General features: G+C 49.5%; 1 protein-coding gene across 3 annotated transcripts in view; it reads left to right on the plus strand.

Annotated features, from left to right (window-relative positions):
- Nucleotides 1-10,408: 10,408 nt before the first annotated feature.
- Nucleotides 10,409-25,770, plus strand: part of snupn (snurportin 1) — a 38,729-nt gene continuing 23,367 nt past the window's right edge. The window contains exons 1-2 of one of the 3 annotated variants that reach the window (XM_072493037.1): nt 10,409-10,493; nt 15,332-15,497. In XM_072493037.1, coding sequence (XP_072349138.1) covers nt 15,340-15,497 — 158 coding nt within the window. In that variant the 5' untranslated portion in view covers nt 10,409-10,493; nt 15,332-15,339. Of the gene's footprint in view, nt 10,494-10,566; nt 10,779-15,331; nt 15,498-25,770 lie in introns of those variants that run through there. The other 2 variants (XM_072493038.1, XM_072493036.1) reach the window with 2 other exon arrangements.

The following is a 25,770-nucleotide window of genomic DNA, read 5'->3' on the forward strand; positions in this document are numbered from 1 at the left end:
GAGGTGGAATGGGCAAATCGGACCCCGGCGAGAAGACCAAAAGCGGGAGAACCACCGAGGGCGATAATCGTGCGATTCTACCGCCTTAAGGACAGAGAAGAGGTCCTGAGATGGGCTAAAAAGCTGCGGAGTAGCGGAGGCGGGATATGGGACTGGCCTAGAGAAGGTAATGGCTAGTCAACACGGGAGGGGGGCAGGTAGCCCCCCAGTGAGGCTGATCACGTGGAACGTGAGAGGCCTGAATGGACCGATAAAAAGGGCCCGAGCGCTCGCGCATTTGAAAGGACTAAGGGCTGACGTGGTTATGCTCCAAAAGACGCACCTAAAGGTGGCGGACCAAGTTAGGCTAAGGAAAGGATGGGTGGGACAGGTGTTCCACTCAGGACTGGACGCAAAGAACAGAGGGGTGGCCATTTTGGCGGGGAAACGGGTAGCATTTGAAGCAAAGAACATCGTAGCAGACAGTGGAGGTAGATATGTAATGGTGAGTGGTAGGCTGGAGGGAATGGAGGTCGTGTTGGTTAATGTGTATGCCCCAAATTGGGACGATGCGGGGTTCATGAGACGGATGCTGGGGCGTATTCCGGACCTGGAGGCAGGAAATTTGATTTTAGGAGGGGACTTCAACACGGTGCTGGACCCGGGGCTAGATAGATCCAGCTCAAGGACCGGAAGAAGGCCGGCAGCGGCCAAGGTACTTAAGGGGTTGATTGAACCAAATGGGGGGAGTGGATCCATGGTGATTTCTTAGGGCTAGGGAGTATTCCTTCTTCTCCCATGTCCATAAAGTGTACTCCCGGATAGATTTTTTTGTTTTAGGAAGGTCATTGATCTCTAGGGTGGAAGAAGCTGAATACTCAGCCATAGCGGTTTCGGACCATGCCCCACATTGGGTGGACCTGGAATTAGGAGAGGAAAGGGAGCAGAGAACACTCTGGCGATTAGATGTGGGACTGAAGGCGGATGAGGGAGTGTGTGCAAGAGTGCGGGGGTGTATTGAGAGATACCTGGAGGTCAATGACGACGGCGAGGTCCCTGTGGGAGTGGTCTGGGAAGCACTAAAAGCGGTGGTCAGAGGAGAGCTGATTTCTATTGGGGCTTACAAAAGGAAAACAGAGGCCAAGGAAAGGGATAGACTACTGGGGGAGATTTTAAGGGTGGACAGGGAATTTGCAGAGACCCCGGAGGAGGAGCTGTACAGGGAGAGGAGACGACTCCAGACCGAGTTTGACCTTCTGACCACCAGAAAGGCGGAGGTACTGTGGAGGAAGGCACAGGGGAGGAGGTATGAATATGGGGAAAAGGCTAGTCGCCTGTTGGCGCACCAACTGCGAAAGAGGGCAGCAGCGAGGGAAATAGGAGGAAATAGGGATGAAAGGGGAGACAATGAGCGAAGGGCAGGAAAGATAAACGAGGTGTTTAAGACCTTTTATGAGGAACTGTATAGGTCTCAGCCCCCAGAGGAAGAGGAGGGGATGCGGCAGTTCCTGGACCAATTGAGGTTCCCGAAAGTGGAGGAGCAGGAGGTGGAAGGCCTGGGGGCACCGATTGAGGTGGATGAGGTTATTAAGGGACTGGGAAGCATGCAAGCAGGGAAGGCCCCGGAGCCGGACGGGTTCCTGGTGGAATACTACAGAAAATATGTGGACTTGTTGGCCCCGTTTTTGGCGAGGACGTTCAATGAGGCCAGGGAAGGGGGGACTCTACCCCCGACGATGTCGGAGGCGACGATATCGCTAATTTTGAAGAGGGACAAAGATCCGTTGCAGTGCGGGTCCTATAGACCTATTTCACTATTGAACGTGGACACCAAATTGCTGGCATCGAGGATAGAGGACTGTGTCCCGGGGGTGGTGCACGAAGACCAGACTGGGTTCGTAAAAGGGAGACAACTGAATGTTAACGTGCGACGACTATTAGGGGTGATAATGATGCCCTCAGTGGAGGGGGAGGCAGAGATAGTGGCGGCAATGGACGCAGAGAAGGCATTTGATAGGGTGGAGTGGGAGTATTTATGGGAAGTGTTAAGGAGGTTTGGGAACGGGTTTATTCGCTGGGTTAGGCTACTTTATGGGGCACCAACGGCAAGTGTAGTTACAGGTCGACATAGATCGGAGTATTTCCGATTATATAGGGGAACAAGACAGGGATGCCCGCTGTTTGCATTGGCAATTGAACCTCTGGCCATGGCATGGAGAGACTCCAGGGAATGGAGAGGGGTGACTAGAGGGGGAGAAGAACACCGAGTCTCGTTATACGCGGATGACCTATTGTTATACGTGTCGGACCCAGCGGGGGGGATGATAGAGGTTATGCGAATTCTGAGGAGGTTTGGGGAATTTTCGGGGTATAGGTTAAACATGGGGAAGAGTGAATTATTTGTGATACATCCAGGGGACCAGAGTAGAGAGATAGAAGGCTTACCGCTGAGGAAAGTGGAAAGAAACTTCCGATACCTGGGGATTCAGATCGCTAGGAGCTGGGGAACCTTGCACAGACTTAATCTGACACGGCTGGTAGAACAAATGGAGGAGGACTTCAAGAGGTGGGACATGCAGCCTCTATCGCTGGCGGGCAGGGTGCAAGTAATTAAGATGATGGTCCTCCCGAGGTTCTTATTTGTATTCCAATGTCTCCCTATTTTAATCACCAGGACCTTTTTTAATAAAATAGACAGGAGCATTATGAGCTTTGTGTGGGCAGGGAAAGTTCCGAGAGTAAGGAGAGGGTTCCTTCAGCGCAGTAGGGACAGAGGAGGACTGGCACTACTGAACTTGGGAGATTATTATTGGGCCGCCAATGTGGCAATGATACGTAGATGGATGATGGAGGGTGAGGGAGCGGCGTGGAAAAGGCTGGAGAGAAGGTCCTGTAAAGGGACGAGTCTAGAGGCGCTGGTGACGGCACCGCTACCGCTCTCACCTAAAAAGTATACCACGAACCCGGTGGTGGCGGCAACACTGAACATATGGGGACAGTGGAGGCGACAGAGAGGGGTGCGGGGAGCCCTGGTGGGATCCCCTATCAGGAACAACCATAGGTTCACCCCAGGAAGAATGGATGGAGGATTTCAGAGCTGGTACCAGTTGGGAATTAGGAAGGTGGGAGATTTATTCATAGATGGGACTTTTGCGAGTTTGGGAGCATTGGAGGAAAAGTATAAGTTACCCCGGGGAAATTTCTTGAGATATATGCAGGTGAGGGCGTTTACTAGACAACAGGTGAGGGAATTTCCGCGGCTCCCAACACAGGGGATACAGGACAGGGTGCTTTCAGGGGTGTGGGTCGGAGAGGGCAAGGTGTCAGACATTTACAGAGAGATGAGGGAAGAGGGGGAGGAGTCGGTGGGTGAACTAAAAGGAAAGTGGGAAGAAGAATTAGGGGAGGAGATAGAGGAGGGTATGTGGGCTGATGCTCTAAGCAGGGTAAACTCCTCTTCCTCATGCGCCAGGCTTAGCCTGATTCAATTTAAGGTGCTACACAGAGCACACATAACGGGGGCAAGATTGAGCAGGTTTTTTGGAGTGGAGAACAGATGTGGGAGGTGTGGCGGGAGCCCGGCAAACCACGCACATATGTTTTGGGCGTGCCCGGCACTGGAAGGATATTGGAAGGGAGTGACGGGAGTGATCTCGCAGGTGGTGAATGCCCGGGTCAAACCTAGCTGGGGGTTAGCTATATTTGGAGTTGCGGAAGAGCTGGGAGTGCAGGAGGCGAAAGAGGCCGATGTCGTGGCCTTTGCGTCCCTCGTAGCCCGGCGCAGGATCCTACTCCTGTGGAAGGAGGCGAAACCCCCCGGACTGGAGGCCTGGGTAAATTATATGGCGGGGTTTATTAAACTGGAGCAGATAAAGTTTGCCCTGAGAGGATCGGCTCAAGGGTTCACCAGGCGGTGGCAGCCATTTCTCGACTACCTAGGGGAACGTTAGAGGGAAGACAGATGACCAGCAGCAGCAACCCAGGGGGAGGGGGGGGGAGGAGGTTTAGTTGAGTATTGGTCAATAGAGAATGAGGTTTTGTTACGTGTATTATTATTGTTAAAAAGTTAAAAATTTCTGTTTTGTTATTGTTATCGTTTCGTTTGTTTTGTAAGCGGGAAAAAATGTTGTTCAGGGGAAAAAAATTTAAATAAAATATATATTTTAAAAAAAAATATTCCTTAAGGGGGAGGGGGAGCAGCCCCAAGTCGTGGTCCACATAGGTACCAATGACATAGGTAGGAAAAGGGATAGGGATGCAAAGCAGGAATTCGGGGACCTAGGGTGGAAACTTAGATCTATTATCTGGGTTGTTACCCGTGCCACGTGCTTGTGAGACGAGGAATAGGGAGAGAGAGGAGTTGAACACGTGGCTACAGGGATGGTGCAGGAGAGAGGGTTTCAGATTTCTGGATAATTGGGGCTCATTCTGGGACCTCTACAAACGGGATGGTCGACACCTGGACCAGAGGGGTACCAATATCCTGGGGGGGAATTTGCTAATGCTCTTCGGGAGGGTTTAAACTAGTTCAGCAGGGGATTGGGAACCTGAATCGTAGCTCCAGTATACAGGAGGTTGAGAGTAGTGAGCTCATGAGTCAGGTTTCAAAGATGCAGGAGTGTACCGGCAGGCAGGAAAGTGGTTTAAAGTGTGTCTTCTTCAATGCCAGGAGCATCCGGAATAAGGTGGGTGAACTTGCGGCATGGGTTGGTACCTGGGACTTCGATGTTGTGGCCATTTCGGGGACATGGATAGAGCAGGGACAGGAATGGTTGTTGCAGGTGCCGGGGTTTAGATATTTCAGTAAGCTCAGGGAAGGTGGTAAAAGAGGGGGAGGGGTGGCATTGTTAGTCAAGGACAATATTACGGTGGCAGAAAGGACGTTTGATGAGGACTCATCTACTAAGGTAGTATGGGCTGAGGTTAGAAACAGGAAAGGTGAGGTCACCATGTTAGGGGTTTTCTATAGGCCTCTGAAAAGTTCCAGAGATGTAGAGGAAAGGATTGCAAAGATGATTCTGGATAGGAGCGAAAGCAACAGGGAAGTTGTTATGGGGGACTTTAACTTTCCAAATATTGACTGGAAACGCTATAGTTCGAGTACTTTAGATGGGTCCGTTTTTGTCCAATGTGTGCAGGAGGTTTTCCTGACACAGTATGTAGATAGGCCAACGAGAGGCGAGGCCATATTGGATTTGGTACTGGGTAATGAAGCAGGACAGGTGTTAGATTTGGAGGTAGGTGAGCACTTGGGTGATAGTGACCGTAATTCGATTACGTTTACTTTAGTGATGGAAAGGGATACGTATATACCGTAGGGCAAGAGTTATATCTGGGGGAAAGGCAATTATGATGCGATGAGGCAAGACTTCGGATGGAGAGGAAAACTGCAGGGGATGGGCACAATGGAAATGTGGAGCTTGTTCAAGGAACAGCTCCTGCGTGTCCTTGATAAGTATGTACCTGTCAGGCAGGGATGAAGTGGTCGAGCGAGGGAACCGTGGTTTACTAAAGCAGTCGAAACACTTGTCAAGAGGAAGAAGGAGGCTTATGTAAAGATGAGATGTGAAGGTTCAGTTAGGGCACTCGAGAGTTACAAGCTAGCTAGGAAGGACCTAAAGAGAGCTAAGAAGAGCCAGGAGGGGACATGAGAAGTCTTTGGTAGGTAGGATCAAGGATAACCCTAAAGCTTTCTATAGATATGTCAGGAATAAACTAATGACGAGGGTAAGAGTAGGGCCAGTCAAGGACAGTAGTTGTACAAGAGTAGGGCCAGTCAAGGAAGTTGTGCGGGGAGTCCGAGGAGATAGGAGGGGTGCTAAATGAATATTTTTCGTCAGTATTCACACAGGAAAAGGACAATGCTGTCGAGGAGAATACTGAGATTCGGGCTACTAGACGAGAAGGGCTTGAGGTTCATAAGGAGGAGATGTTAACAATTCTGGAAAGTGTGAAAATAGATAAGTCCCCTGGGCCAGATGGGATTTATCCTAGGATTCTCTGGGAAGCTAGGGAGGAGATTGCTGAGCCTTTGGCTTTGATCTTTAAGTCATCTTTGTCTACAGGAATAGTGCCAGAAGACTGGAGGATAGCAAATGTTGTCCCCTTGTTCAAGAAAGGGAGTAGAGACCACTCCGGTCACTATAGACCAGTGAACCTTACTTCTGTTGTGGGCAAAGTCTTGGAAAGGTTTGTAAGAGATAGGGTGTGTAATCATATGGAAAGGAATAATTTGATTAGAGATAGTCAACACGGTTTTGTGAAGGGTAGGTCGTGCCTCACAAACCTTATTGAGTTCTTTGAGAAGGTGACCAAACAGGTGGATGAGGGTAAAGCAGTTGATGTGGTGTATATGGATTTCAGTAAAGCGTTTGATACGGTTCCCCACGGTAGGCTACTGCAGAAAATACGGAGGCATGGGATTCAGGGTGATTTAGCAGTTTGGATCAGAAATTGGCTAGCTGGAAGAAGATAAAGGGTGGTGATTGATGGGAAATGTTCAGGCTGGAGTCCAGTTACTAGTGGTGTACCACAAGGATCTGTTTTGGGGCCACTGCTGTTTGTCATTTTTATAAATGACCTGGAGGGGGGCGTAGAAGGATGGGTGAGTAAATTTGCAGGTGACACTAAAGTCGGTGGAGTTGTGGACAGTGCAGAAGGATGTTACAAGTAACATAGGGACATAGATAAGCTGCAGCGCTGGGCTGAGAGGTGGCAAATGGAGTTTAATGCAGAAAAGTGTGAGGTGATTAATTTTGGAAGGAATAGCAGGAAGACAGAGTACTGGGCTCATGGTAACATTCTTGGCAGCGTGGATGAGCAGAGAGATCTCGGTGTCCATGTACATAGATCCCTGAAAGTTGCCACCCAGGTTGAGAGGGTTGTTAAGAAGGCGTACGGTGTGTTAAGCTTTTATTGGTAGAGGGATTGAGTTTCGGAGCCATTCGGTCATGTTGAAGCTGTACAAAACTCTGGTGCGGCTGCGTTTGGAGTATTGCGTGCAATTCTGCTCGCCGCATTATAGGAAGAACGTGGAAGCATTGGAAAGGGTACAGAGGAGATTTACCAGAATGTTGCCTGATATGGAGGGAAGATCTTATGAGAGAAGGCTGAGGGACTTGAGGCTGTTTTTGTTAGAGAGAAGAAGGTTAAGAGATGACTTAATTGGGTCATACAAGATGATCAGAGGATTGGATAGAGTGGACAGTGAGAGCCTTTTTCCTCGGATGGTGATGTCTAGCACGAGGGGACATAGCTTTAAATTGAGGGGAGATAGATATAGGACAGATGTCAGAGGTAGGTTCTTTACTCAGAGAGTAGTAAGGGCGTGGAATGCCCTGCCTGCAACAGTAGTGGACTCGCCAACACGAAGGGCATTCAAATGGTCATTGGATAGACGTATGGATGATAAGGGAATAGTGTAGATGGGCTTTAGAGTGGTTTCACAGGTCGGCGCAACATTGAGGGCCGAAGGGCCTGTACTGCGCTGTAATGTTCTATGTTCATAAAAACATGCATAGAAAATAGAAGCAGGAGGAGGCTATTTAACCCTTTGAGCCTACTCCGCCATTCATTATCATGGCTGATCATCAAATTCAGTACCCTGACCTCAATAGCTTACAGTCCAAGCTAAAATCAAAATCCAGTTATTCCCTCTTTGTTTTCATTTCTGAAATGTACATTTTTCTAATTCTCAGCTACTGGACCTTCCCTAACAACAGTTTCTCACCAACCAATGAACTTGTGATTCTCCTTTGACATTAAGCACAAGGTGCTGCTGACTGTGTCCTCTTGCGTACTCCTCTAGGTGCTGCTGACTGTCCCGATGATGGCTGATATGTTTCTCATCCCCATTCTCCTGCCTTCCCCCCCCTATACCCCCGATCCCCTAAATAGAAAGCACATCACATAAATGGAGAGAGACTGAAGGATGCTGCAGTTCAGAGGGATCTGGGTGTACTCGTACACGAGTCTCAAAACGTTAGCGAGCAGGTACAATAGGAAGGTCAATGAAATCTTGGCCTTTATTGCAAGGTATATGAAGTATAAAAGTAAGGAAGTCCTGCTCCCGCTGTGCAGGGCATTGGTGACACCGCAAATAGAGGACTACGTACAATTCTGATCTCCTGACCTAAGGATGGGTATACTTGCTTTGGGGGAAGTTCAGAGGAGGTGCATTAGGTTCCATCCTAGGATGAAGAGGTTGTCTTATGAGGAAAGGTTGGGCCTAAGCTTGTTGGAGGTTAGAAGAATGGGAGGTGATCTTATTAAAACATAATAACATTTTGATGGGTTGACATGGTAAATGCTGAGAAGATGTTTACCCTAGAGGGAATTAGGGAATTTAGAACTAGGGTGGCAAAGATTCAAAATAAGGGATCTCCTATATTCTCGGTGTAGGAGTAGGCCATTCGGCCCTTCGAGCCTGCACCACCAGTCAATAAGATCATGGCTGATCATGCAAATTCAGTATCCCACACTCACTTTCTCTCCATACCCCTTGATCCCTTTAGCCACAAGGGCCACGTCCAGCTCCCTCTTGAATATATCCAACAAACCGGCCCCAATAGCTTTCTGTGGGAGAGAATTCCACAAATTCACACCTCTCTGAGAGAAGTTCTTCCTCATCTCAGTACCAAATGGCTTACCCCTTATTCTTAGGCTGTGACCCCTAATCCTGAACGTCCCCAACATCAGGAACATTCTTCCCGCATCTAGCCTGTCCAGTTCAATCATTTTATATGTTTCTATGAGATCCCTTCTCATTCTTCTAAACCCCCATGTGTACAAGCTCAGTCGACCCAGTCTTTCTTCATCTGTCAGTCCTGCCATCCCAGGAATTAGGCTGGGGAACCTTCGCCTGACACCCTCAATAGCAAGAATGTCCTTCCTCAAACTAGGAGACCAAAACTGCACACAATACTCAAGGTATGCCCTCACGAAGGCCCTGTGTAACTACATCAAAATACCCCTACTCCTATACTCAAATCCTCTGTTGGTGATGAGGAGGAATTTCCTCTCAGAGGGCAGTGAATCTGTGGAGGTGGGTCATTGACTATATACAAGGCTGTGTTTAGATGGACCTTTGGGCGACAAAGGTTACCGGGTCAGGCTGGAAAGTGGAGTTGCAGCCACAATCAGATCATGAACCTATGGAATGGCAGGACGGGCTGGAAGGGTTGAATGGTCCACTCCTGCTCCTATTTCGTATGGGCCTCTGAATCTACCCGTCTCCTTCCCTCATTGCAGAGTGCCATCATCCTATCAATGTAAAGAATGATGGTCATGTTCTGAACTAATAATCCAGAGAAATTGAACTCAGTCCTCTTCATGGCAAGAAAAGTGTTTGAATTCAGTTGTAAAAAAAAATTCTGGAAATAAAAAGTCAGACTCAGTAAAACATGAACAGGCAGCTGTCGTTAAAAACGCCAAGTGGCCCTCTAATGCTTTTTAGGAGAGGAAACTTGCCTTCCTCACACCGTGGCTTAAATGTGACTCCTGGCCTACATCGATGGTTGGCACGGTAACCGTCTGCAACATGACCTCAGCAAGCTCCTCAAGTGAATCAATCTTCCTTGCTGCATCTCGGAATGGGAAATAAATGCCAAGTCTGACAAGAAGGCCAATAGTGTGTTGGCGTTTATTAACAGGGGCTTGAGTTTAAGAGCCGTGGGGTTATGCTGCAACTGTACAGGACCCTAGTGAGACCACATTTGGAGTCGTGTGTGCAGTTCTGGTCACCTCATTATAGGAATGATGTGGAAGCATTGGACAGGGTGCAAAGGAGATTTACCAGGATGTTGCCTGGATTGGAGGTAGGTCTTATGAGGAAAGGTTTCTCATTGGAGCGAAGGAGGATGAGAGGCGACTTAATAGAGGTTTATAAGGTGATGAGGGGGATAGGTAGAGTGGACGTTCAGAGACTATTTCCTCGGGTGGATGTAGCTGTTACAAGGGGGCATAACTATAAGGTTCAGGGTGGGAAATATAGGAGGGATGTCTGAGGTAGGTTCTTTACTCAGAGTGGTTAGAGTGTGGACTGGACTGCCTGCTGTGATAGTGGAGTCGGACACTTTAGGAACTTTCAAGCGGTTATTGGATAGGCACATGGAGCACACCAGAATGGCAGGGAGTGGGATAGCTTGCTCTTGGACAATGCACGGCACAACATCGAGGGTCGAAGGGCCTGTTCTGTGCTCCCCTATGTTCAAACACGGGAAGAATGAGCAGACTCTGCACAAACAGTGACCCAAGCCGGGAACCCTGACACTGTGAGGCAGAAGTGCTACCAACTGTGCCACCGTGACCCCCCGCCCCCCTGATTATGTGTGTTTTTTTAAAAAAAGGTCCTTAAATGCAAATCACATCACAAAGTGGGGGAGCTGTGGAATCCCGGGAAAGCAGCTGATTGGCCACCCTCTGCTCTGCGAGCGAGAGCGTGTGTGGGAGAGGCGGGTGCAGGGAGTGAGCGGCTGGTCGGCCACCCGCAGCATCCGTTGGGAGCAGCGAGTCTGGTGAGTGGCAGCAAAAGTCAGGCCCAGAGAAATATTAACCACTAATTCCAGACTAAGAATTACCGCGGGGGAGCTAATGTGCTTGTACTGGATCAGCCCATTTCAGCAGCAGCTCGCTCAATGAGCCGGAAAACCATTTCGCATTTGAAGCAACTGGCAGGGAAAATGGCTCCTTCTGTTTCAATGCCTTTTTTTGAGGCAATCCTTATACTTAACCTAAAGCCAGCATTGCTCAGTGATGAAACCCACCCTGGACCCCCCCTCCAGCCAAGATGTACAGCCAAGGTGACAGAATGTGCTGTATTTTATGAGATTGTCTCTTATTTTCCTCCCCCCACCCCACCCCACCACAAAGGGATGCCTTTTGTCCCTCATTTCTACAGCAATGAATGAGGCTGAGCCTGGAAGTGTCCTCTGGCCTTTGCTGCATTGTATTTTTCTAGTGAGCCTGCTTACTGTGGCCACCAAAGAGTTAGGATCACCAGAATCCCCGCCCCAGCAGCCCGCAAAGTGCCTCTTACTCTGTTTCACAAGTTGAGTCACCCCGCGTCCATCCCTCATCTCCGCTCTCTGACCGGCGCGGTGGCGCAGTGGTCGGCGCTGGCGGCGCCGAGGACCCGGATTCACTCCCGGCCCACGGGTCACTGTCCGTGTGGAGTTCGCACGCTCTCCCCGTGTCTGCGTGGGTCTCGCCCCCACAATCCAAAGATGCGCAGGGTAGGTGGATTGGCTGCGCTAAAATTACCCCATTTTTGGGGAGAGAAAAAATGAATCGGGATGCTCTAAATTTAAAAAACAATCTCTGCTCGCTGACCTCCACGTGATGCAGACCTGGGAGGATATGGCCGACAGCCGGTTTAAACCACCTGCCGCCGGCTCTGGCTCCAGCACGTACGGCGGCACGAACGGGTGCTGCTCTCACCTGCTAAAACTGCTCACTGTTCCATGAACATCAGGGCGGCACGGTAGTACAGTGGTTAGCACTGTTGCTTCACAGCTCCAGGGTCCCAGTTTCGAATCCCGACTTGGGTCTTTGTCCGTGCGGAGTCTGCACATTCTCCCCGTGTCTGCAAATATTTCCTCCGGGTGCTCATATTTCCTCCCACAGTCCAAAGATGTGCAGGTTAGGTGCATTGGCCATGCTAAATTGCCCTTAGTGTCCAAAAAAGGTTAGGTATGGTTACTTGTTATGGGGATAGGGTGCAGGTGTGGGCTTAAGTAAGGTGCTCTTTCCTGATGGGCTGAATGGCCTTCTGCACTGTAAATTCTATGAAATCTTAGGATGCGAAGCTAACCCCCAACTTATTTTTCTGTACAATAGACCATCTCCTTAAATCCCTCCTCTTCCCCCAACCCCCCGTCACCAGCCTCATCTCCAACAATAAGTGCAAAAAGCTCTTTATCATCAAGATTGAGTTCATTTGATTAGCTGCCACCTTCCATTCGCCCAAACATTCTCCACTCCTCCCCTGTGCCCAAGCCCTGAACTCTCACCTTTCTTTAGTTTCTCCCCTTATGCTCCCTCCAAACTCATCTTGTCTGTGAGATCCGTCTCCTATTCCCTTGATAGTGTTCCCACTAAACTGCGGACCACCCGACTCCCACTCCAGGTCCCCACGTTAGCTGATATTGTTAATGGTTCTCTCTCAGTTTTGCAATCATTATCCCTCTACTCATAAAGAAACAACCCTTCACCTCATTGTTCTTGCAGACTACTGTCCTATCTCCAACTCCCATTCCTCTCCAAAGTCTATGAAGGTGCTGTTGCCTCTCCGATCTGTTCCCACCATTCCCGGAACTCCCATATCTCCAACCCAGGCACACTGCTGAAATTGCTCTTTATCGGTGTCACGAATGACCAGCGATGTGACTGTGACAAACAGTAAACTTTCCCTCCTTGTCCTTCCTGACCAGTCTGCAGCCTTTGACGCAGTTGATTGCACCATCCTTCTCCAATGCCTCTCCACTGTTGTCCAGCTGGGAATGCTCTCGCCTATCTAATCGTAGCCAGAGTACACTTGCAACGTGCTCCCTTTCAGCTCCGACACCATCACATCTGGCGTTCTACAAGGCTCTATCATTGGGGGCAGCACGGTGGCGCAGTGGTTAGCCCTGCAGCCTCTTGGCGCCGAGGTCCCAGGTTCGATCCCGGCTCTGGTTCACTGAAGTTTGCCCATTCTCCTCGTGTTTGCGTGGGTTTCGCCCCCACAACACACAGATGTGCAGGGTAGGTGAATTGGCCCCTTAAATGGAAAACATTAATTGGGTACTCTATTTTTTTTAAAATGATCTATCTTTGGCCCCTCCTATTTCTCATCTACAAAAAAAAAATCTTTTATTGTCACAAGTATGAAGTTACTGTGAAAAGCCCGTAGTCGCCACATTCCGGCGCCTGTTCGGGTAAGCTGGTACGGGAATTGAACCCGCTGCTGGCCTTGTTCTGCAATACAAACCAGCTGTCTAGCCCACTGAGCTAAACTGGACCTTGACCCATGTCCTTTGGTGACTGAAAGTACTATTTTCAGATGTACAGTGAGAATACCCACCGTCTCCCTCAAATCTTTCACTGCCACTGACGTATCTGAACCCCAGTACTGGATAAGCATAACTTTGCCCCAGCTAGTTATTGGCAAGATGGAAATACTCCTCCAATTTAGCGGCTGGTCCCATCTATTTTATTTGTTCTGTTATTGTTGGCTGTGCCTCCAGTTGCCTGGGCTCTAAACTCATGAATTCCCCCCCCAACACCTCGCTGCCTCTCTTTCCTCCTTTTAGACTCTCCTAAAAAACTACCCCTTTGAGCAAGTTTTTGACCATCTGCCCTAGTATCACCTTGTATGGTTTAATGTTCAGGCCTCTAATGCTCCTGTGAGACACCTTGGGATATTAGATCATGTTAAGGGTGCTATATAAATACAAGGTATACTGAGCATTGGTCAGTGATGAAACCTGCAGCTTATGTTGCACAGCAATTAAACTATCCTGATGATCCTGCTCTCTCGTTTGGGCCCTCTACCTTCCTCTGCTATAAATCTTTGTCCACCGATCCCTTAAAAGATGCGATTGGAAGCATCGTCTTTCCCACATGGTTAAAATCTTCATTCGCTCTAGTTTGTGAAGCTCCCTGTGGCCACTTTCAGGCTGTCACTGCTGGAGGTTTGGTGCCTGCCCTCTCGACTTGTCTACAGATGCTGCAGGAAAGCCAGAGATCCAGCTCAGGAGAAGCATTGTCTGTTCACCCAAAAGGCAGCCTCTTAATTCTTTTAGAGCACACTTTAAAAAATAAAAAAAAAATTTAAAATTCTTTTTCACATTTTCTCCCAAATTTACACCCACCAAAAATAAACAATAATCAGTAACAAATATGTCAATCCCCATATCAATAACGATCCCATCCTCCCACCAAACCCCAAACATTAGCCCGCATGTTCACGTAAACAAATGACAAAAAGGAATCAGGAATCACCCATAGTCACCATTAACACACACCGCCCCCCCAACTAATGTTCGATGTTATCCAGTTCTTGAAAGTGCAGAATGAATAATGCCCATGAATTGTAGAACCCCTCCATCATTCCCCTCAGTTCAAACTTAACCTTGTCAAGAGCCAAGAATTTCAACAGGTCCCCCCGCCACGCCAGGGCACGGGATGGAGAGGTTGCTCTCCAACCTATCAGGATCCGCCTTTGGATTAACGAGGCGAAGGCTACAATATCTGCCTCCGCACCCGTTTCCAACCCCGGCTGGTCCGACACCCCGAATATGGCCTCTTGGGGGCCCGAGTCCAGTTTCATGTGCACCACTTTAGAAATTATCCTAAACACCTCCTTCCGGTAATCCTCTAGCTTTGGACAGGACCAAAACATATGAACGTGATTAGCGGGGCCTCCCCCGCAACGTTCACACACATCTTCTGCTCCTTCAAAGAATTGGCTCATCCTCTCCCTCGTAAGGTGTGCTCTATATACCATCTTCAGCTGTATCAGCCCCAATCTCGTGCATCAGGGGCTGGTTTAGCACAGGGCTAAAGAGCTGGCTTTTAAAGCAGACCAAGGCAGGCCAGCAGCATGGTTCAATTCCCGTACCAGCCTCCCCGAACAGGCGCCGGAATGTGGCGGATAGGGGCTTTTCACAGTAACTTCATTTGAAGCCTCCTTGTGACAATAAGCGATTTTCTTTTCATTTCATGAGGTGGAGGCGTTCAGTCTCCGGAGCACCTCACGCCAGAACCCCCCCTCCATATCCTCTCCCAACTTTTCCTCCCACTTTGCTTTGATCCCTTCCAGTGGTGCCTTCTCCTCTTACAAAATAGCTCCGTAAACCGCCGACACTACCCACTTCTCCAGTCCCCCTGTCGTCAGCATCTCTTCCAGCAATGTGGAGGCTGGCTCCACCGGGAACCTCTGTACCTCCTTTCTGGCAAAATCTCGAACCTGCATGTATCTAAACATTTCCCCCTGCTCCAATCCATACTTCGCTTCCAGCTCCTTCAATCCTGCAAACCGACCCCTAAGAAACAAATCTTTTAGTGTCTTAATCCCTTTCGCACCCCATTCCTTTAGAACACAGTGGTATTCACATGACACGACTTCCAGGTTCCAAAGTGCTTTACCGCCCATCGTGTCCCTTTGAAGTGTGGTCACTGTCGTAGGAAACCTAGCAACTGATTTAAGCACAGCAAGCTCCCACAGAGAACAACATGATAATGACCAGATTATCTGTTAGATTTGAGATGATCTCTTTGAGTGACTTTGATTGAGGGATAAACATTTCCCAGGACACTGGGGCGAACTCTCCTGCTCTTCTTCGAAATGGTGTCATGGGATTTCCTCTTGCAGGGGCCGCTATGGATGAATTAAGTCGGGTGTTGTCCTCCAGCTTTGCAGTCTCTCAGGACCTGAACAGCATTGCCGCTCCCCACCCGCGTCTCGCCCAGTACAAAATCAAATCCAACACACAGGAGCAGGCGGAGCGCAGGCGGAAACTTCTAGAAATCCAAAAATCGTAAGTCACTGTGATGAAATTGAGTTCTTTCTGTCCACAGTCTGGTCTCAGTCAAAGGCTGAGTTCGGATGTATAGGTATTCCTTTATTTTATTTCAACCCACTTGCAAGCCTCACTCACCCTGACAAATTCAGAGACCACAGTCTCCAACTTCCCCAGAGTGAGTGAACAAAGGGAGTCAAAACATGTGTTCTCATATACATTCATGTGGTATCAAGTTCCACACACACCTGACCAAATAAGGTAATGGTAACAAATACAAGATTCTCATAGGTCTTTCTCTCACATTCCTTGACCTGGCCATATAGCCTGACCTTCACGACCACTGATCCTGATAGGCCCACTATACATTCCTCATCCCTGGGCCTCTTTCTCCCAGCATCCTTTGCAGCATCCTTTGTGCAGAGAACCGGTCCTAATAGTTACCCATCCCCCTCTCGCCTATGCTTTGCCCAGTCCCTTTGTCCATTCCCTGCAACCCGAATTAATGTCTATAAATGCACTATCCTAATCTTCTGCTTTCCTATATTAGGGTATACCTCTACACTATCCTAACTGGTCATCCCAGTCTAATCCCCTTTTCTTTAGTTCAATTCCTCAACTGGGTTGAAGGTAAGCAATGACATCAATAATAATAATAATTGCATATCGTCACGAGCAGGCTTCGATGAAGTTACTGTGAAAAGCCCCTAGTCGCCACATCCCGCACCTGTTCGGGGAGGCCGATACGGGAATTGAACCCACGCTGCTGGCCTTGTTCTGCATTACAAGCCAGCTGTTTAGCCCACTGTGCTAAACCAGCCCCATTGCAAATTCTGGGAGGGTTTTGGGGTTCCCTCGCGCTGCTGCTATCCAGCTCTCCGTCCCCGTGACAACGGTGTTACTGCTGTTTAATGTCAACCCAGGCAAATAGAAAAGATGTGGGATTAGTGAGGGAGACAACAACACCGGGTTGAACATTTTAACAGCATATTGCCACAAAACTGCAGCAGCTAATGTGACAGTAAATGTCCCTCAACTCCACCCCTGCCTCTGCTCATCTTCTGTTGAAACCCTCATTTGTGCCTTTGTTACCTCGAGACTCCATCTTCTAACCTCCGTAAACTGGAGATCATCCAAAACCCCCTCGCAGCTAGTTCCACTTCCCCCACCACACTTGTGCTCGCTCATGTCGAGGTGTCAGACTTTGCTTTTGTAGACCTCAAGGTGCCTCAAGGCTCTTTATTAAGTTAAAGGCACAGTATGGATATAAGTTGTAATAATAATCGTTATTATTGTCTCAAGTAGGCTTACATTAACACTGCAATGAAGTTACTGTGAAAAGCCCCTAGTCGCCACATTCCGGCCCCTGTTCGCAGACAGTGACCCAAGTCGGGAATCAAACCCTGGCGCTGTGAAGCAGCAGTGCGAACCACTGTACTACTGTGCTTTGATGAATCAGTTTTCGTTGTGTCAAAGTGTGGTTCTACTCATTGTGTAACCATGAAAGCTTCCGAGTAATGAGATCTTCTGTTTGTACGGGTTCATTGTGTGGTTATAGCATAATAAACTCCGTTGCTGCTTTGGGTGGCATCAATATCCAGAAAAGGAGTGTGCAGATGAGAATTGTTCAGGTGGGAGTGCTGTTCCTTATTGATTCATTGCATTGGGATTTGAGAAAAGAAGGCTTGCATTTAGAACCAGATCTTTAAAGCCAGTGAAGCACTTTTGAAGTGTAATAATAATCTTTATTTTCACAAGTCGGCTTACATTAACACTGCAATGAAGTTACTGTGAAAAGCCCCGAGTCACCACATTCCGGCGCCTGTTCGGGTACACAGAGGGAGAATTCAGAATGTCTTTCGGGACTTGTGGGAGGAAACTGGAGCAGCCGGAGGAAACCCACGCAGACATGGGGAGAACGTGCAGACTCCACACAGACAGTGACCTAAGCCGGGAATCAAACCTGGGAACCTGGAGCTGTGAATCAACAGTGCTAACCACTGTGCTACCGTGCTGCCCGCAGTTGTCGCTTTTATTATTCAGGAAATGCAACAGACAGTTTATGCACAGCAAGATTTAGTTATCGGTTGAAGGATAAATATTGGTCAGGAATTTCTTTTTATATCCCCCTGGAAGGCACCTCTGTCTAATATCGTGTCGGAACGTTTGCACCTCTTGTCAGCACAGCCGTCCCTCAGTTCTTGCTATGGAGTCTCTGCACTGATTTAGTGCTCCGTTCCCTGGCGTGAAGTTCTGACTTGGCGTTGAGAGTGTGACTGGCTGAGCTGCAGATCGTCAGGGCTGCAGGATGCTCCCTTGGTGTCCGCTCTACTTGATAACTTCAGGCAAAGCAGCAGTCGGGGGCACCGCAATTGGAATCGATATCCTGGAACGGGGAGCGAAAAAGTGAACCAAAATTCCTGCTCCTCTTTACCACCCACTGTCTCCTGGATGGATATTGATGGTGAAGACTGAGAAGATGGCTCCTAGCTGTGATCTCTCAACGGTTGATTGCGTGAAGAGGAAGCCCCCCCCCCTCAGTTGATGCAGTTAGTGCACCATCCCATAATAACGGTAATGAGTCAATTATCCACGTTCTCATTTACCTAGGGTTTTGGCAGATATTAAGGGAGCTGTAATAATCGGATTGCTTTCTGTCTGTTTCCTTTGGCTTGTAAGATCACCAAGCAACAGATTAGCTGATTTATTGGTGACCTGTTGCCTCTAGGTACAGGGGGACCTGGGCGACAGAGTTCCCATAATGCCAATCGAGGTGGGCAGGGGTGGGGACCACCATTGTTCAGCCTCAGCTGCAGTGCTGCCCAGTTCTGGGTGCCTCACTTCAGGAAGGACATAAAGGTTTTGGAGAAGGAGCAGAAGAGATCTACTGGCATAGTTCCAGGGACACTCGGGAGTTACGTGGAGAGAAGCTGGGATTATTTTCCTTGGAGGAGATCTGAGAGAGGTGTGCAAAATCATGAAGGTTGGGAGCTACAAAATAAATGGCAGAACCATCAGGAGCATAGAGGCACAGAGAGATCTGGGTGTGCAGGTCCACAGATCCTTAAAAGTGGCATCACAGGTGGAAATGGTGGTAAAGAAAGCATTATGGCATGCTTGCCTTCATAGAACGAAGTATCGAGTATAAAAGCTCGAAAATTATGTTACAATTATATAGAGTGGTGTTTAGGCCACATTTGGAATACTGTGTCCAGTTCTGGTCACCGCACTGCCAGACGGACGTGGAGGCTTTGCAGACAGTACAGAAAAGGATGTTGCCTGGTATGGAGGGTATTAACTGTGAGAAGAGATTCAATAAACTGCGATTGTTCTCCCGAGAAAGACGGAGGCTGAGGGGGTGACCTGATAGAAGTTTATAAAATTATTAGGGGTATGGATAGGGTGAACAGTTGGAAGCTTTTTCCCAGGGCGGAAATGACAATTACAAGGGGGCACAAGTTCAAGGTGAGGGGGGAAAGGTTCAGTGGAGATGTGTGGGGAAAGTTTTTTTACACAGAGGGTGGTGGTGGCCTGGAATGCACTACCAAGTGAGGTGGTTGAGGCAGATATGTTAGCGACTTTTAAGACTTATCTGGATAGACACATGAACAGACGGGGTATAGAAGGGGATAGACTGGGTGCAGAAGGATACAGGTGGTTGGTCTAGATAGGACACGTGATCGGCGCAGGCTTGGAGGGCCGAAGGGCCTGTTCCTGTGCTGCATTGTTCTTTATCACATTGGGCCCTTCCAGGTAGTGGACAATGTGAAATAATTCCGGGACATCCCAGTACAGTTCCTAACTGGCACGCTGAGACCTACGGCATCTGTGATTCAACACTGGGCGAGACACCCCAGGGTGGCAGCAAGGAAGTTCTGCTCTGCATCTAACTGTGTTTCACCTGACCCGACAGTCCTTGCTGCTTATATTGGCTGGCTGCAACTCAACAGTTGATGAACATAAATAAACTAAATGGGAGGGGTGAGAAGAAGAGGGAGCTAGCCTCCTGTGCTGATGGGCAGAATGTTGTTAACCACTGGCTCAGAGATAAATTCGAATCGATTAAATTGGTAAAGGTAGCCACAATGCAGAACTGGCCCCAGCTATTTGTGCCGCACAAAAGGCTGTTGCATAAGATAAAGGTGCATAGCGTTACGGGTAACGTATTAGCATGGATAGAGGATTGGTTAACTGACAGAAAGCAAAGAATGGGGATAAACGAGTGTTTTTCTGGTTGGCGATCAGTGGCTAGTGATGTGCCTCAGGGATCAGTGTTGGGTCCACATCTGTTCACAATTTCCATAGATGATTGAAGTTGGGGACCAAGTGTCATGTGTCAAAGTTCGCAGATGGCATTAAGATGAGTGGTAAATCCAAGTGTGCAGAGGACACACAGTCTGTAGAGGGATATAGATAGTTTAAGTGAGTAGACAATAGTCTTGCAGATTGAGTACGATGTTGGTAAATGTGAAGACATCCATTTTTGGAGGAATAACTGCAAAATGGACTGTTATTTAAATGGTAAAATATTGCAGCATACTGCTGTGCAGAGGGACCTGGGTGTCCTTGTGCATGAATCACAAAAAGTTGGTTTGCAGGTGCAGCAAGTAATTAAGAAGGCAAATGGAATGTTGTCCTTCATTGCTAAAGGGATGGAGTTTAAGAGCAGGGCGGTTATGTTGCAGCTGTATAGGGTGCTGGTGAGGCCACACATGGAGTATTGTGTTCAGTTATAGTCTCCTTACTCGAGAAAGGGTGTACTGGCACTGGAGGGGGTGCAGAGGAGATTCACTAGGTTGATTCCGGAGTTGAGAGGATTGGCTTATGAGGAGAGACTAAGTAGACTGGGACGAGACTCATTGGAATTTAGAAGAATGAGGGGGGGGATCGTATAGAAACATATAAAATTATGAAGGGAATGGATAGGATAGAAGCAGGGAGGTTGTTTCCACTAGCGGGTGAAACTAGAACAAGGGGGCATAGCCTCAAAATAAGGGGGAGCAGATTTAGGACTGAGTTGAAGAGGAACTTCTTCACCCAAAGGGTTGTAAATCTATGGAATTCCCTGCCCAGTGAAGCAGTTGAGGCTACCCTCGTTAAATGTTTTTTTTAAAAAAATAATTTTTATTAAAGGTTTTCATAAAATATCAATAACAAAATGAGAAAGAAAAAAGAACCCAACAGGGTTAAGTACAAAACACAACCTAAAAAAGCAACCCCCCAAACCCCCCCCCGTACCTAAATAATAAATTAACATTCACACCCCAACTTAAGACAACAGGTGTATACACCCCCTCAGACCCTCCAGTGTAAATAACATAAACAAAAATAAAGTTAACCCCCCTCCCCCCGAGCTGCTGCTGCCATTGACCAATGTCTAACGTTCTGCCAGAAAGTCTAAGAACGGTTGCCACCGCCTAAAGAACCCTTGCACCGACCCTCTCAAGGCGAATTTCACCCCCTCCAATTTAATAAACCCTGCCATATCGCTGATCCAGGAGTCCACGCTTGGGGGCCTCGTATCTTTCCACTGAAGGAGAATCCTTCGCCGGGCTACCAGGGACGCAAAGGCCAGAATTCCGGCCTCTTTCCCCTCCTGCACTCCCGGCTCCTCTGCCACCCCAAATATTGCGAGCCCCCAGCCCGGTTTGACCCTGGATCCTACCACCCTCGACACCGTCCTCGCTACGCCCTTCCAAAATTCCTCCAGCGCTGGGCATGCCCAGAACATATGGATGTGATTTGCTGGGCTTCCTGAGCACCTAACACACCTGTCTTCACCCCCAAAAAAACTGCTCATCCTTGTCCCGGTCATGTGTGCCCTGTGCAGCACCTTAAACTGTATGAGGTTGAGCCTCGCGCATGAAGAGGAAGAGTTCACCCTCCCTAGGGCCTCTGCCCACGTCCCCTCTTCGATCTCCTCTCCCAACTCCTCCTCCCACTTACCTTTCACCTCCACCACCGAGGCCTCCTCCTCCTCCTGCATCACCTGGTAAGTTTCCGAGATCTCTTCCCCCCCCCCCCCCCCCCCCCGAGAGCACCCTGTCCTGTACTGTGTGTGGCAGTAGCTGTGGGAATTCCATCACCTGCCGTCTGGCAAACGCCCTTACCTGTAAGTACCTGAAGGTGTTCCCCGGGGGGAGCCCGTACCTCTCCTCCAGCACACCCAAGCTCGCGAACTTCCCGTCCACAAACGGGTCCCCCAACTTTCGTATGCCTGCCCTGTGCCACCCCGAAAACCCTCCTCCTGTTTTTCCTGGGGCGAACCGGTGGCTCCCCCGTAACGGGGTCCACGGCGAGGCCCTAACTTCTCCCCCTATGCCGCCTCCACTGCCCCCAAATTTTGAGGGCCGCCACCACCACCGGGCCCGTGGTATACCTCCTTGGAGGGAGTGGCAGCGGTGCCGTTGCCAGCCCCCCCAGACTCGTACCCACACAGGACGCCGGCTCCAGTCTCTTCCATGCAGCCCCCTCCCCCTCCATCACCCACTTGCGCACCATTGCCGCATTGGCGGCCCAGTAGTACCCACAGAGTTTGGGCAGCGCCAGCCCTCCCCTATCTCTACTCCGCTCCAGGAACACCCTTCTCACCCTCTGAGTCCCTCGCGCCCACACAAACCCCATTATATTCCTGTTAACCCGCCTGAAAAAAGCCTTCGGGATAAACACGGGGAGGCACTGGAACAGGAACAAAAACCTTGGGAGCACCGTCATTTTGATTGACTGCACCCTACCTGCCAGGGACAGCGGCAACGCGTCCCACCTCTTGAACTCCTCCTCCATTTGCTCCACCAGCCTTGTAAAGTTAAGCCTATGCAGGACCCCCCAGCTCCTGGCCACCTGGACCCCAAATATCTGAAACTCCTCTCCGCCCTTTTTAGTGGGAGCTCGCCAATCCCCCTCTCCTGGTCCCCTAGCTGAACTACGAACAGCTCGCTCTTCCCCATATTGAGCTTGTACCCCGAAAAGTCCCCGAATTCCCTAAGCATCCTCATTACCTCTGGCATTCCTCCCACCGGGTCCGCCACATACAGTAGCAGGTCGTCTGCATAAAGCGACACCCTATGTTCCTCCCCACCCCGCACCAACCCCCTCCAGTTCCTCGACTCTTTCAGTGCCATAGCCAGGGGTTCAATCGCCAGTGCGAAGAGCAGGGGGGACAGGGGACACCCCTGTCTCGTCCCTCGGTGCAACCAAAAGTTCTCGGACCTCCTCCTATTTGTGGCCACACTCGCCATCGGGACCTCGTACAACAGCCTAACCCACCTGACAAACCCCTCCCCATACCCGAACCTCTTCAGCACCCCCCACAGGTACCCCCACTCTACCCTATCGAAGGCTTTCTCAGCGTCCATCGCCACCACTATCTCTGCCTCCCCCCTCCCTCGCCGGCATCATGATAACATTCAAAAACCTCCGCACATTCGCGTTCAACTGTCTCCCCTTCACAAACCCCGTCTGGTCTTCATGGATGATCTGCGGCACACAATCCTCAATCCTCGTGGCTAAGACCTTCGCCAGCACCTTGGCATCTACATTTAGCAAGGAAATCGGTCTGTAAGACCCACATTGCAGGGGATCCTTGTCCCGCTTCAGGATCAAGGAGATCAGTGCCCGGGACATCGTCGGGGGTAAAGCCCCCCCTCCCCCCTCCCTTGCCTCATTAAAGGTCCTAACTAACAGCGGGCCCAACAGGTCCATATATTTTTTATAGAACTCGACCGGGAAACCGTCCGGCCCCAGTGCCTTCCCCGCCTGCATGCTTCCTATCCCTTAGATCAGCTCCTCCAGCCCAGTCGGGGCCCTCAATCCCGCCACCAGCCCCTCTTCCAACTTTGGAAACCTCAATTGGTCCAGGAAACGGCCCATCCCGCCCTCCTCCCGTGGGGGCTCGGATCGGTACAATTCCTCGTAGAAGTCCCTGAAGACTTCACTGATGCCAACCCCACTCCGCACCACGCTCCCTCCCCTGTCCTTAACTCCCCCGATCTCCCTAGTTGCATTCCGCTTCCGAAGCTGATGCGCCAGCATGCGGCTTGCCTTTTCCCCATACTCGTAGACCGCCCCCTGGGCCTTCCTCCACTGCACCTCCGCCTTCCTGGTGGTCACCAGGTCGAATTCGGCCTGGAGGCTGCGCCTCTTCCTCAACAATCCTTCCTCAGGATCTTCCGCATACCTCCTGTCTACCCTCACCATCTCCCCCACCAGCCTCTCCCTCTCCCCCCGCTCCCTCCGCTCCTTGTGGGCCCTGATGGAGATCAGCTCTCCCCTCACCACCGCCTTCAGTGCCTCCCATACCATTCCCACTCGGACCTCCCCGTTGTCGTTGGTCTCCAAGTACCTCTCTATACTTCCTCGGACCCGCTCGCCCACCTCCTCGTCCGTTAAATGTTTTTAAGGCAAAGATAGATCGATTTTTGAACAGAGAAGGAATAAAAGGTTATGAAATGAAAATCGCTTATTGTCACAAGCAGGCTTCAAATGAAGTTACTGTGAAACGCCCCTAGTCGCCACATTCCGGCACCTGTTCGGGGAGGCTGTTACGGGAATGTTGGTATGGTGAGCGGGCGGGTAAGTGGAGCTGAGTCCACAAAAGGTACAGCCATGATCTTATTGAATGGTGGAGCAGGCTCGAGAGGCCAGATGGCCTACTCTTGCTCCTAGATATGTTATCTCTATGGTGGGTTGGGTGGTGGGGGCTGTGATCTTCAAATGGGCCAATTTTGCCCATGCTTTAGGTACAGGTGGATTCATGGGCAGCTCTCTAACTGTTCAGCTGTTTCTCGACCAGTTCATTGGAGGGGTTTGTGATACTGGTGGAGGGTTGATTAATCTGTCCAATTGCATAATGGGCTAGGCTTTTGAATCTCCCGTTACAGCAGATAATTGAATCCCCACAGGCACATTAACTGAACTACCTCGAGCGAAATGGGATTGTTTATTTAATCGATCAAGTCTTGGACCTCGTCCTGGCGAAAAAGCAGGATCTCGCGGAAATGCCTCCATCCGCATCTGAAATGCGAGAAGCTATTACTGCTGATTGTAACTCAATTGGCCCCTGAGGACATGTCCCCATTAATGGCCGCCTCTCTAGTGGCAGAACGTTTATTTGGTGCTGCCCTCTGTTATTTAAAAAACAGAGAGGCTTGCACTTATGTAGTGCCTTTCATATCTTGGTGGATCCTAAAGCACTTTACAACCAAGTAGGGAGAGGCACAGTGGTTAGCACTGCTGCCTCAAGGCACCGAGGATCTGGATTCAATCCCGGCCCGGGTCACTGCCCGCGTGGAGTGTGCACGTTCTACCAGTATTTGCGTGGGGCAGCGAGTTCCACAAATTCACCACCCTCTGCGAGAAGTTACTGTGAAAAGCCCCCTAGTCACATTCTGGCACCTGTTCGGGGAGGCTGGTACGGGAATTGAACCGTGCTGCTGGCCTGCCTTGGTCTGCTTTAAAAGCTAGCGATTTAGCCCAGTGAGCTGAACCAGCCCCTAATTACTATCTGAAAGAAAGCAGATTCAAAATGTGTCTGGGCAGAGGGTTCCGGGTGTCTTTGTTCATGAATCGCAGAGAGTCTGTCTGCAGGTACAAAATGTAATGAGAAAGGCAAATGGAATGTTAGCGTTTATTGCAAAAGGACTGGAGTATAAATGTAGAGAAGGATTGTTGCAATTGTACAGGGTGTTGGTGGGTCCACATCTGGAGTATTGTGTTCAGTTTTGGTCTCCTTATTTGAGGAAGGATGTGGTGGCATTGGAGGCAGTTCAAGGGAGGTTCACCAGATTGATTCCGGGGATGAAAGGGGTTGACGTATGACGAGAGATTAAACAGTTTGTGTTTATACTCACTGGAGTTTAGAAGGACGAGAGGGGATCTGATCGAGGAATGTAAAATATTAAAAGAGATTGATAAAGTAAACATAGACCAAATGTTCTCCCCTGTGCGGCAATCTAGAACAAAAGGTCACAGATATAGGTTAAGAGGCGGTAGATTTAAAGCGGAGATGAGGAGGAACTACTTCTCGCAGAGGGTGGTGAATTTGTGGAACTCGCTGCCCCATAGTGCGGTGGAGTTCGAATCATTAAGTGGTTTCAAGAGGGAGATAGATATATTTCTGATTTTTAAAATGGGTTAAAAGGATATGGGGACCAGGCAGGGAGGTGGATTTGAGACCAGGAAGAGATCAGCCATGATCTGATTGAATGGTGGAGCAGGCTCAAAGGGCTGAATTGCTGACTTATGCTCCTAATTCCTAGTTCCTGTGTTAACTTCTCACCCAGAAGGCAGCACC

Source organism: Scyliorhinus torazame, chromosome 30, assembly GCF_047496885.1.
Source record: "Scyliorhinus torazame isolate Kashiwa2021f chromosome 30, sScyTor2.1, whole genome shotgun sequence".
Classification (NCBI taxonomy): Eukaryota; Metazoa; Chordata; class Chondrichthyes; order Carcharhiniformes; family Scyliorhinidae; genus Scyliorhinus; species Scyliorhinus torazame.